Source organism: Chenopodium quinoa, unplaced genomic scaffold (assembly GCF_001683475.1).
Source record: "Chenopodium quinoa cultivar QQ74 unplaced genomic scaffold, ASM168347v1, whole genome shotgun sequence".
NCBI classification, from domain to species: Eukaryota; Viridiplantae; Streptophyta; class Magnoliopsida; order Caryophyllales; family Amaranthaceae; genus Chenopodium; species Chenopodium quinoa.
Genome location: NW_018742205.1, coordinates 7,863,217 through 7,876,640, shown reverse-complemented (window position 1 = coordinate 7,876,640; position 13,424 = coordinate 7,863,217). Strand labels below are relative to the sequence as shown.

Sequence of the window (13,424 nt, the reverse complement as noted above, 5' to 3'; positions counted from 1 at the left end):
TTTTGACTACTAATATTAAAAGAAGATTTCATTTAAGCCAAAATATAAATTACACAATCTTACTCCAAACATAAAGAGATTGCTTCCAATCAACCCTGTCACTTTCATTCATGGCATGACTGAAAGGAAGTCGCCATTTCAAGAGTTTAACATGCTCTAACTTATGGTTTGCCCACACGACTAGAATAAAACAGATGTACATTCTGATCAACTTTTATGAATTTGAGTAAGGAACCGTGACTAAAGTGTTGAAGGCCTGATGCATCAAACTGTAATAAGCAAGCACTAGCCAAACGTGTTATTTCCTAGGGCACAAGACTACAATTGCTTCTGCATTAAACCTGCTATTACGACAGAAAATAGAACAAGCATACTTTCCCAAGTTGAAACCAATTCCACGACAATGATTCTCATGTGAGAAAACTTATCTGTCAATTATATAACATACCCAAAAAAAAACCTCAGATTTGATAACAAAGAAATTTGAAAGCCCAAACAATAATTAAAGCACACAATTCTTGCTGACATATTCAAATATCAAATTGGTTTCTCCACCAGTTTGCCTGATCAATACATACATACGTCAAAGAAAAAACAACAGTAGTAAGGACAGGAGTTGTTGGTGAATATACTAATCTCATGGTTGGCTTTTCAAAACCATGACTGCTCAATTTATTGCTTCAAGTCCCCAACTAAAGCATCCTGCAGATATGTAACAACAGTAGATATACATAAGTAAACTGTCTGCTATAAGCTCAGCCATACATGAACCAAAGAATGGGTTTGACAAGCTATGTGAGAATAGCAACCTAGTGTCCCCTTCTAAGCAGCATAATAACACAGGACATTAAAATGTTGAAAAGCAGGCAAGACACAAAAGCTTGAAGTTTCAACCCAATCGTTCCAAATCAAGGCCTAAATTGAGTTGGCAAAAGGCAGAAAAAGATCTACATATATTTGTACGAGTCTGTTTACACTCTCATCGTTTCACATTGCATTCTAACAGATTATTACAATTATGAATTAAAAATTGTTAGATCTTTTAAGGCTCATGTCAAAGTATTTGTTGTGCCATCTGCAGGTTGAAACCCCTATCACAAATATCTCACACAGCAGAAGCGTACACATGATGACAAACCAAAGAATAGATGGATAATACAAAAATAAATTTGCATTTTGTATTCCTTTTGTTACTCTCCCTTATTGCATATGTACAAGTCTTTGAATAAAGCGTGCAAATAAGGTACGTAGACAGAGATAGAGAGATGTTAAACCACAGGTAACCCATTTTCTAACAAAAGATTTCCCATACAATTTAGCCTACTTCCAACAAGTTTCAAAGTTCTATCTTAAGTCTACAATACTAAACATAGCCCACAAAACAGAAAGTCTACAATACTAAACATAGCCCCCAAAATAGTAAAATAACGATACCAATAATAATAATCATCGTTAATTTTGCAAAAAACATAAAATAAAATAAAATAAAATAAAATAAATAACAAAAAATCAACCATTAATATATTTCAATGGATTAGATTCAATTCAACAACCAGAATCCTTTTGCCTATACGCTTCATATTCGTCTATCAATGCTTCAATTTGCAAGTCTAGTGTTTCCATGTAAACCCTATATCTCACTATAATATTTTCTCTAGCATGTGATTTAATTGGTGGATTACCAAATTTGTTAATCTGCGTTGTGGCCTACAACAATCTGGACCATGTTTATTAAGCTACTTGGAACACACAACCCAACTCACAGAGGTGTGATCCCAGATACACAAAGCTCAATAATACACAGAAGGGCATAAATTACACTATATTTAGATAACAATAGTGATGGGGATAGGGAAGGGAAGGGAAGGAAAAAAAGGGAAGAGGGAAAGAGTGAGCATTCATTTTCCTTCCAATTCTCCAACGGAGGAAATCAGTTAATTTAAAGGAAAAAGTAAATGAATCCCCCCCTTTCCTATCACTTGCCCGGTGTCTTATCCAAATAAGAGATAATGTATCCCTCACTTTCCCTTCTCTTCCTTTTCCCCCAAATCCTATCTAATCATAGTGTTAGCAGAGGTTACAATTTCAAAGAATTCACTAAATAAAATTACCATTACCACCTTTACCATCCAAAACCAGCCACACCCTACCCAAAACCACCCCCCATCCTCTCAAAACCCACCCCACCCCCTTAAAAACCCACCAAAAAAAAACCAAATACCATCCAATAACCCACAACCCTAATAATTTTTTTAAAAAAATAAGAGAAAGAGATATTAAAAATGATAAATTACCTTTTTTTTATCTTCAATTATGGCTTCAAAAGGTCAAATTTGACCATTAAAACCTTGAATTTGAGCTTCAATGGCGGTGATGAAACAAAAGGAAAAGGAGAGAGAAAGGGCTGCAATGGTCGTTAGGTGAAGGGGGCACCAGCAGTGGGGAGGCGGCTAGTGAAGGGGGCGGCAGTAGTGGAAGGCAGCAAGGAAAAGTGGTGGCAACATATAAACGAGGAATAAGGTGCTGGTGCAATGGTGTAAGAGAGAGAGTGGAAAGCAAAGCCCTTTGATTTAGGTTGATGATAATATTTGGTCATTCACCTTCACCATTGTACCACGAAAATGAGAGAGTTAGTGGAAAGGGAGTCCCTTTTTTGACTCATTGGGTAGGAAAGATAGTTGTTTAGATATATGAGTATTGTGAAATAGTATAAGTAGACTCATCATCCATATGATGGGTAAGGAAGGGTGGTAAAAGTAGGAAGGTCAAAAAGAAACACAACTAATGGAAAGTTAAAAGATCAAAAAGAACAAAAGGAGTATATTAATCCTAAGCACAACTTTTATCTTATTTTAAAAATGCTATTTTATATACACACCTGCTAATAATAATCGTGACAATGTGAATATTGATTCGGAACAAATAAAGTAATTTAAAAAAAAAAAAAAAAAAAAATTATCAGTTTTCCAGATACTCCATTATCTCCATATCGTAAGGCTACCTATTTTATAAATGTCATAGCCTGTATCATATCCATCCATATAATTCAAAAGGGTCATACCATACACTCAATCCCTACACCCACGCCCAATACTATACTCATACCCGTATCCATGTAACATAGCATATCACTGGTTTCACCCTTTATAACAATCAAGTTAATAATATTGCTAATTAAGTAATAGTATAGTCAGCTGCTCATCAACCAGCAAAAGAGCATAAATTTTGTAGTCAAGAAACACCCATAAATGCAATGATTCACTCACACTATGTTACTACAACTCTTCATTTTGTCTTCCTTGCCCGCATTGGACACTAGGTAAGAAATCCTTCCCCGAACACTCCCTCGGTCTCTTCAATCATCCTTAACCACGTCACGCAGAAGAAAATGTAAAAATCAAATGAAGGAAAAGAATAATGGGTGCAATACATGCTCACGTATTGGCTTCAAATAAGCAAAATGTGTACATAAATTTGTACGTTAGAATTCATGGAGAGTCGTCTTACATTTGCTTCAAAAAAAGAAACCCATTCCGCATAAGCAAAATTGTTAGACAGCATAAGCTACTACCCTAGAAGAGAAAGCAAAGTGATTAGAGTATGGCATCCTAGGAAAAATTGTGGTTCTATACATCCCTCGGGTAAGAGTTGTGCCTTTTGGGGGAAACTTGAATGTAAGTATGACTCTTTTGTCCTCGATACTCATAACCAACTTGCTTGACAAAAAGTCTTCCAAATTTTCTAAATTCGTCAAGACTCGAGAGTAGTGCTCCTGGTCAAAGAATTCCTGCTCACTAAAACTCTTCCTGAGACAAGCATCTCACGGTAAATAGAAGAGAAGCAAAGCAATCAAAGTATATTTGGATTTAATGCTCAAGGGAAAGAGTTGTGTCACATCTCGAGGAGCTTGTGAAGGTAAGATGACTCTTCGGTCTATGTTGAATTCAAAAAGGGGCATGGTCTACTCAATTTTCACAAATCATTCACCAAAAGTAATTTATTTACTGGCTGCTACTACTAAATTCTAATAAGGCTGTGCAGAGAAATGCTTACAAGGAAACCGTTTTCTGAATTCCTTCTAGCTGGTTATCAATTTATGATCAAACAATACAATTCAATCTCTTATGAAAATTCCATACTTATACAGTAATGGGATGGTTATATAGTTGCATGGAATCTGCTTAAACTCACTTCAACCAAGTGAAATATAAAAAACCCTAGCTAACCCAAAAATTTTGAGAGCAACCAGCAAAAGAATAACAAATCATGAACAGAGGGCTAATTACGCAGGAAAGAGGAAAAGGCACAAAATCATCTTCGTCACCAGATATTTCATAGCAAAATTAATCTTTTCAGTGATTAGTTGAGAAAATCTTATTTAAATGGTTCAAGGGAAGATCCAAGTATTGCATTGTGTGGCTAGGGACAGCGAAATCTGCAGCTTTCAACACACTTACGCTAACCCGGTATGTGTGAAATTGAGCAAGAAATGAAATGGAATTGCTGGAGAATGGTTTGAATAAAAACTAAAGTTGAACTAAGAATAGAGCGGCAGATAGATAGAATACAGGCATATGTTCATCATTTATATCCCAAATCTAATACGAAGCATAGTCAATTAGATGTCAACGGACAACGTAACCATGAACAACAACAAAGAGCAATCATCAACAGATTTTCCACGGCATCCATGCGTATGTTTGGCAAAAATAAACAAAATTGACTAGATAATGAATTGAAAATGAATAATACCCATTAGAATAAAAATGATTAAGAAACAAAAACCCTAATTGCTGGGGGAAAAAGAAAAAAGCATACCAGAAATAGGAGAGTAAATTAGTGATTTTGAGTATCAGAGCAAATCTCCATGATCTTCTTATCCCTCCTTTCCATGGCGACATCCCACAAGTCGTTGCCAATGTGCTTCGGCTGCGACCAAAAATGAATAATCAGATAAAGAATGATAGAATTGTAGAAGATGGAAGAATGAGAAGAGTAGATCTAAAAAACCCTAAAAAGGAGAAAGAGAGAGACCCGGCCATGAAAGCCTTTGTGGATGTAATACTGAGCATTGCCCATGATGCAGAGCATGCCGGCGATGATACCAAGTGGAAGTGCAGCTTCTAGCCATACCAGTCCCATCTTCGATTTCTCTCTCTCTCTCTTCTTCCTCTTCTTTCCTTTCTTCTTCTTGCCTCAATTGCCGATGTCTCTATTAAATCTTTTTCCTCTTTTTTTTATCCCCGTTAACTACAATACGTTCTTTTCTTTTTTTTTTTTTTCTTTTTTTTTTTTATTTTTTTTTTTTATTTTTTTTTTATATATATATAGTTGTATTTAAAGCCATATTTTTCTGTTCATTGATCAAGTCCATAGTTCTATGTCTTTGTTTGAGCATTTCTTTTGTAGTCATTTTAAGAGCGGGTGGGAATGCATTGGCACATTTAATTGTTAGATCGTGTCCTCCCGATATTTTTGAGTATGAAATTCTGGAACCTTTCCCGTAAGGAGTGCTTACTCTTGCGAAGGTGGATATCACTTAATAAAATGCTCCCTATCTTTCTTTCAAAAAAAAAAAACAAAAACAAAACTAAAAGGACCAAAATAGAAACTGGCGCCGATGAGCTTTAATAGCCAACTAGTAGGTTGGGGCAACCCAATCTCGGGGAACTTTTAGGATCTTGCAAGCAGTGAAATCAAGAAGAGCCATCCGAATGTCCTGAAGCAACCAAAAACAAGAGATATCATTCGAGCGAGTACCACACAACGTAGACACCAAGGCAGCACAGTCAGAATAAATGGAGATACAAACGTAACCCTTCTGCAAAGCATACCGAAGAGCCCACACACAAGCTTGCAATTCTGCCTGGAGGCCAGTCGAAGCTTTGCAAGCACGAGAACACCCACCAAGGACTCTGGTCGACCACATATCTAGAAAAATCCATGCTGCTCCAACATTATTATCCTTATTATCCCAAACAAGGGTAAAAATGTTCACACGCTTTCTTGATAATTATAAAAAAAAACAATTGACATTAATGAAGGCAAATAAGTAAAATAAACATTTAAGAAGGTATATTTGTTCAAACGGTATTCATAAAAGTTATTTCAAAACTTTTAAAAGATAGATATATCTATTTAACAATATATTTTATAATCAAATTTATTTTTATATGTTGTTAAAAAACGATGGTCAAAATTAGTATTGTAGCATATGAATAATTAAAAAAAGTTAAACGTGTCAACTATTCAAGAACGGAGGGAGTAATAAAGTAAAACTATTCATGATTTTTACTCTGTAACATGTATAGTTCAATTGTGTTTTTAAAATTAAAATTACTTGCTGAGTTGAAACGTCGTGTTAAAAAGTGCAATATTTCCCGGTGGATCAAATTTAGTTTGATTTTACAATCTACTGAATCTCATGGATATAAGATCACGCATTTCTTACAATCTTAGCCAATAGTAATTTATGTTCTCCACATACACATAAAATATATACTATGAGTTGTAAGCATACAAAAACAAATTGCCTGGAGAAAATAATTAAAGAGGAAAAGCCTCAGTAATTTTCTTTAAATCATTTTTTTTCTTCTAACATTATGTTTTAAAGTAGTAATTCAATGTAAAGTCCGGGTCATATACTAGTTGTCAAATACTCCCTCCGTTTCATATTAATTGCAACATTTTTCTTTTACATCCATTTCATAATAATTGCAACATTTTTATATATGGAAAAGACTCACCATTATTTTATAATTTCACTCTCCCCCTAACCCCACTTTCACAAATATTTTATTATTTCCTTTTCCTACCAACCCCATTTATACTACTTTTTTTTTAATTATTATTTTCTCTCCTACCAACAATATTTTATATTATAAATAAAAATCCTCTTTTGGGCCCCACCCTATAAAATTTCTTAAACTTTGTGAACACCCTAATGTTACGATTAATACGAAACGGATGGAGAATACATTAATTGTTAAATATAAAAGTGTACATTTAGGACATGTTTAGTTCACCTTATTTTGCTTATCTGATCTAATTGTCTAATTTGATCAAACTTTAGTCTTATGTGTACGATAATTTATAAAGAAGCATATCAAGTAGGGTCTTGTTAGATTCGTAGTAATGTGTATTTTATTAATATATTTTTGTAAAATTTTTTTCATTACGTAATTAAAGATATTTAGCGTTAAAAAACTGTATATAAAACGATGATCTGATCTGAAACTTATTTTTTCTAAAATAAGTAAAAATAAGTTGAACTAAACAAAGTCTTTATTAGCCGTAAATAGTGAAAGTATATATTCCGTAAAGTAATGGGCAGTAAAAAACGGTTAAATGAAAGCCCCTGGGGGTGGACGTATGAAGTTGAAGAGAGGATGACTGATTGACCTAATCAATATTTACTCCGTAGCAGTTGCGCTTAGTTGCAACAGCAGCAGCAACAGCTAAAGGGTTGAATGAAGACTCTTTGTCTATAATTTAATCACGGGAGAAGACCCCTTTCTTTTTATTTATTTTTGACTGCTTATTTATTCCACAAACTTTAGAGGAGAAGATTATAATATAAAAAAAAGGGAAATCGAAAACAGCAAAAATCAAGGGGAAAGTGAGCGCATCGGGAGGAGGATGCTTGTCCACTGTTTCTGCAGTCTTCCACGTTCCACCACCTTATTTTTCATCTTCATTATTACTTGTTTCATCCCATAATACTTACTTTGGATGTTTTAAACTATATTGTACATACATAGTATTTTTAATGAGAATGGATTCCAATTTTCGAGATTAAAACTCTAACCACTTGAGGCCTCCCCCACTCTGAAATGAATAGTTGGTATTACGGAATATTATTGTTACTGCTACGGATCCGATGATAATTAATAAATAAAAAAAAAAAAAAAGAAAGAGTGTAGGTGGGCTGGGTTGGGGGTGAGTAGAGTTAAGAGTTGAGTGGTTTCCTTTCTATTACAAAAAAACCCTTTAATTCCCTTTTGTGTCTCCTCCTTTTCTTCTGCCAACATAAAAAGCCTCCACCCTTTCTCTCTCTTCCCCCTTTTCTCTTCTTCTCTTTCTCTTTCTCTCTCCGCCCCCCTATCATCACCTCCACCTCCACCACCACCGTCGAGTGGTCGGTCGGAATTCATTCTTCCTGGGTGCTTCCACCCACCCTATCACCGCCGCCGCCACCACCACCACCACCTTCTCCTCCGCCTCGAAACTTGCTTCTTCTTATCATTTGAATTGAATCAACAAATCATGTCAGGACTCTACAATCCAAACTTCTCCCCAGCAAGAGCAGTCTCTCCTCAGATTAGAAGCGCCGCCGCTGCCTCTGATGATAGGTCTTTCTTTTATTTTTATTTATCCTTTAACACCCTACTTACTTGCTTACTTAATTTACTTACTACTTTCAATTTACCCGATAAATATTATTTCAATTATTGTTTTTATTAATTACTATTGAAATTGACTTGGCCTTCAACTCTACTCTACTCGGTGGTTGTTGTTGTTGTGATTCATGGTGGTGCAGTCAGTACTTGACGGAGTTATTGAATGAACATCAGAAATTGGGTCCTTTCATGCAAGTCCTCCCCATATGCAGCCGCCTCCTTAATCAAGGTTCTTCCTTTTTTTTTTTTTTTTTTTTTGGATCTGATTTTTATTTTATCGAGATGACTGCGTTTCCAAGTGTCATGTCATCTGATTCTAGTAAGCATCGGCATCGCCACTTGTGTTGGGGATCCTTGAATCTCAATCAACTGCATTTTTCCACTTTTTTCATTAACCTACTATCTATTTTCCAGCTGTTTTATTTTAAGTTTTTTGCCAGGTAGGATAATAAAGTTTTTCTTTTTTTGTGTGATGCTTGTTATTACTGGTATGGTATCAATCTGGAAAATTCAATCTGTAACTTTTACTCTGACTATTTTATGATGTGTCAACCATTCCAGACCACATGTGATTTTTTTTTTTTTTTTTTCCATTTTGCCTAACATTTCTTTCTGCTGCTTTTGCTCTTCACTTGATTCACTCATGTCTTCTACAATTTTATTTTATTTTTTTTTTTTTTTTTTTAAAAAAAAAAGTACACAAGTTTAACATAAATCAAAGCACTCATTACACTCGCAATTACTTGTCTCATTTACATCAATTTGTATCTCCTTGGACATTAATTCATGTGTCCTTACATTGCCACTCTTTCGGGTTTTTCGTAATTTTTAAGTAGCTAAAAGTTGTATTATTGGTGTTTGCCTGAGGGACTGCAATGCTATATGGTTTTCTGAATCTCAACTACTTTATTTTAATGGAGTTTTAATAGGAATTAATGGATTATGTTTTCAAGTACCCGTCCCACTCCCTCATGGTCTGATATCTAGGAGATATTGGATTAGGATCTTACATTGGCCATTGATTTTGATGCTCTGAATTCATTACTATACTCGTTAAATAGGTTAAGTTGGTGCTTTCGTATACATTCATTCTAACATCTTTACTGATTGATGGCTGCAGAGATTTTGAGGGTTTCTGGTATGTTGCCAAGTCAAGGGTTTGGTGATTTTGATAGACGTCAACATAGAAGCCCCAGTCCTATGGCATCTGCAAATATAGTTTCTAATATTCATGGAGGTGGATATGGTGGATGGAATGGCCTGCAACAAGAGGTATTATTTGCCACGTCTTCCTGCTTGTCTACCTTTGTGTTCCTTTTTCCCTACATATAAAGCAATTTAACATCTACAGTTTAGATGACTGTGTGATGAAGAACTAGCTATAGTTATGAAATTATCTCCACTGTAGTCTTTGTTTATGAAAACATGACGTTACTCTGGGTTAAAAGTAGCACTTTTTGGTTGGATTCAAACAATTGTGTATCCTAGCAGTTCTATCTTCTGTATCTCTGGGCTCCTCATCTCTAGCGCGTCTTTTAAATTTTTTTATATAGTTGACTTGTGGTGACAGCTGTAGCCCTAATACAACATTGCAGAAAAACTGCTTGGAACTAGGAAGTCGTAGATTTTGTTTGTTTTGAGGAAATCTGCAATCATCATGTGAGGGAGGCTGAGCTCATGCTCTTAACTTGATGAGCTGAAATGAAATTCACGAGATTGAAAGAACACTGATATTCCTATAAGAAAACTGAGATGTCATAATCTTGAGTCTCATTTTTGGTTGTCTTGACAAAAAAATTAATTGGAAGTATTTCATTGTAGCTGAGTTGGAGACCTTCTAATGTACAGGCCGGAAGAGCGGAAGAATTCCTTACGATTATACTTAAACTGGTTAAGCCTAGAGTCCTTGTTACATGATTGCCGTTTCTTAGTGAATATTTATAAACAACTGTGCTCATAAGGATTATCATCACTTGGTCAAACAGAAAGGATCACCTGGAACGACTCTTGTGAGATGTTGAATTGGATTCTTGCATCAAATGATTCTAGGTCTGTCTTGACTTGGATCTGTATTCATGTTTTCACAAATATTTCTTGGCATGCAGCATGCCATTCACTTTTATGCACTGCACTAGTAACATGGAATCCAAAGGTTTCTCCTTTATGTCTGAAAATTATATTACTGTACCTTGATTGCATGAAGAGTGACCTGATGATTACGTTGATGATCGTGCTGCTTCTTTTCTTCTGCTAGTTTAGTCATCTCCCTTCACGTTTGAAGAGATTTGTGGAATTGTCTTTTGAAAATTGTTAGTTTTTATTTAGGCTCCGATATCTACTGGTGGCATCTGATTGAATTGACTCAGAAGAATAGTTCATCATCTGGTCAGCATTTCAACTCTGCTCCAGTAATAACCACTAGATAGCCAGTCAGGGTTAAGATTAGCATGTCACCTCCTGTGGGCATCTTTCTCCTCCTTGACCATGCCTGAATAGGAGAGGAACAGAAGAATGGTTTAAATCTTCCTTCATCTAGTATTAGCACTGTGCTTGGCTTTATGGCTTGCAAACTTACAGTCTATAAATCATACTGTAGGAGTCGGTCTGAGCCATTGCTTTTATCAAATAAATCTAGTCATGGTTTCCAAGAATATATGGAACTGTATGTCCATACAGATTTGGCTTTTCTAAGAGATTTTTGTGATGGAAATCTAGTGCCTTCTGTCTCAAACCTATATACTGTTGAGTAGGCGTTGAGAAAAGGAATCAACAGAATGCAAGTAGAGAATAGGAGGCAGAATATGAAAACAGATTGCGATATTTTCCTTACTAATTGAGTGAATTGGTGGAACTGTGATAGAAATTTACCGTTACTTGAGCTGGATTCAAGCAATTTAGGATTATACACATTAGCTTATGTGTCTCTGGAGTCTGATTTTTTGCCATCTGTCCGTTCTATCATATGTTACAGACCTGTCTGCAACTCTTATGAATATTTAAAATACCATGTCGTGCATATCTGCCTTTCTTTTGCAGAAGTACGGCTACTGGCCTACTTTATATCTGTCCTATAACCCCTGCCTGCTATACTTATGAGGGTTTTTAGAGTATTGTTGTTGTTGGATGCTCCAAGCTCATTACCTTCTTCACCATCATAGTTTTGGCTAATGCTATGAATCATGATGTTTGCAAACAGAGACTGAGTGGTCCACCTGGAATGTCGATGGACTGGCAAGGGGCACCTGCGAGCCCTAGCTCATATACCGTGAAAAAAATAATGCGGCTGGAAATACCAGTAGATTCATATCCCAATGTAAGTATAATTTTCTACTTGTACATTATATTTTGTATGACTTTATACTCAAATGAGATGACTGCTAATGCATTTGTTTTCTTATTTTTTTCCAGTTCAATTTTGTTGGTAGACTTCTGGGACCCAGAGGAAATTCTCTGAAACGTGTTGAGGCTTCGACTGGTTGTCGTGTGTACATTAGGGGTAAAGGATCAATTAAGGATCCAGACAAGGTAAATATCTTTACTATCCTGTGCAATGTTGCATTGTGAACTGTTTGTTATCGTTTTATAAATATCAGTTGGAATCAATTGTTGATTCCTGTAAGTTTATGTCCCTTATTCTTGTAGCTGATGTGGTTTTTCTTGGTTTATGATTCTAGGAAGAGAAGCTTCGAGGAAGACCTGGTTATGAACACCTGAATGAGCCGCTTCACATTTTGATTGAGGCTGATATGGCTCCCAATATTGTTGACATAAAGTTGCGCCAGGCTAAAGAAATTCTAGAAGAATTGCTGAAGCCTGTGGTATGCAACTTCAATGCCTTTAAGACCTACTCTTATTGTTTGGCGTCTCTTGCCTTTTTATTTTGGTTAATTGGAATTTTTATTAGCAGGACGAATCACAAGACTTTTACAAAAGGCAGCAACTTAGGGAGCTTGCTATGCTGAACTTGAATTTCAGAGAAGACAGTCCTGGTCCAAGTGGAAGTGTATCTCCATTCAATACTAGTGGGATGAAGCGTGCTAAAACAGGACGTTAATTATTATTCCGTATGTCTGAGTCATGGAGCTGCCTCTGCTATGCGTCTGCGTCGCGTCAACGTCAAAAGGCTCACCTCCCAAAAGTGCTGACTGTCAGAGTGAGCACAACAGCTGCATATAGGGCAACAGTTGTTCGTGGTGAGCTAATTGGTGGGTCATTTCCCGTCGTTTTTCCTCCCTTCTCCTATTCTATTTGTCATCTTAAGGTTTTTATTTTCTTTTTTTCTAATCTTAATTAATCTCTATTCTGGGAGAAACAGTTTGGAAAGGGTAAAAAGGAAGAACAAAAGAAACTATTTCCAAAAGAAAAAAAAAAGGGAAAAGTCATTATAGTGTTTTTGGGTTAAGTTTTTTTGGCATTCTGTCAGGTTCTTGTAAGTTGTAAGCTATTATATTCATTGGATTTATTCATGTGTTAGCAAACGTGAACAGTGTGGGTATATAAATATAAGTATGAATATTGCACATTTGGGCATTGGTATTGTTGTACTTCTATGTGTGCTATGTTACGAGTGGCTTGAGTAAGATGGTTGGCTCGATGATTGTCCCCACGGAAGATGAATGGGGGTTGCCATAATTGTCGATGGATTATGGTAGGTTCTGAGAGTAGTGGTTAGAATTTAAGCTAAGCATTCGTATGCAGTGTGGTTTAAGAGCGTAGGGTGGAAGCTAGTGAGTTGGCGTAAATGGTGAATATTGATCCCACAACGGGGTTTGATCTGCATGAAATAAAATGTAGGGCATCTGAAAGTGTAAAATCGCTTTTTAGGCCATTGGATTCCATAAAGATATGGGGTGAGTAGAAATGTAAATGTTGGTTGGAAATGGGGTGAGCTGGAATAGCTGGATCACCTCTGGGTTGTGGCTGTGGCTGCTTCACAAGTATAAAACCAGCGGGGATTGCCATTATTTGTTGCCGACCATAAACCAACCTTCCCAATCCCAGGATTCACATACTATTTCTGTTGGA

At 36.0% G+C, this 13,424-nt stretch overlaps 1 protein-coding gene and 1 long non-coding RNA gene across 3 annotated transcripts; one reads left to right on the top strand and one right to left on the bottom strand.

Annotated features, from left to right (window-relative positions):
- Positions 1 to 413: 413 nt before the first annotated feature.
- On the bottom strand, positions 414 to 5,255 carry LOC110731894. The gene is made up of 3 exons (XR_002513369.1): positions 5,035 to 5,255; positions 4,819 to 4,929; positions 414 to 702 (listed from the first exon to the last, which is right to left on the bottom strand). It is a non-coding gene; the product is annotated as an uncharacterized LOC110731894 (long non-coding RNA).
- Positions 5,256 to 7,940: 2,685 nt separating this feature from the next.
- On the top strand, positions 7,941 to 12,932 carry LOC110731884 (KH domain-containing protein At3g08620-like). 2 transcript variants are annotated; one of them, XM_021911803.1, is made up of 7 exons: positions 7,941 to 8,351; positions 8,540 to 8,628; positions 9,520 to 9,671; positions 11,596 to 11,712; positions 11,808 to 11,924; positions 12,074 to 12,217; positions 12,304 to 12,932. In XM_021911803.1, the coding sequence occupies exons 1-7, from the start codon at positions 8,266 to 8,268 to the stop codon at positions 12,451 to 12,453; spliced, it is 855 nt and encodes a 284-aa protein (XP_021767495.1). In that variant the 5' UTR covers positions 7,941 to 8,265; the 3' UTR covers positions 12,454 to 12,932. The 2 variants fall into 2 exon arrangements, with proteins under 2 accessions (XP_021767495.1, XP_021767500.1); XM_021911808.1 differs by having other exon boundaries at positions 7,948 to 8,351; positions 12,307 to 12,932.
- The last annotated feature ends 492 nt before the right edge of the window (positions 12,933 to 13,424 follow it).

Coding starts and splice junctions, on each gene's coding strand:
- LOC110731884 (XM_021911803.1), top strand. CDS start 8,266: ATGTCAGGACTCTACAATCCAAACTTCTCCCCAGCAAGAGCAGTCTCT. Junction 9,672..11,595: donor GGAATGGCCTGCAACAAGAG/GTATTATTTGCC, acceptor GTTTGCAAACAG/AGACTGAGTGGTCCACCTGG. Junction 11,713..11,807: donor CAGTAGATTCATATCCCAAT/GTAAGTATAATT, acceptor ATTTTTTTCCAG/TTCAATTTTGTTGGTAGACT.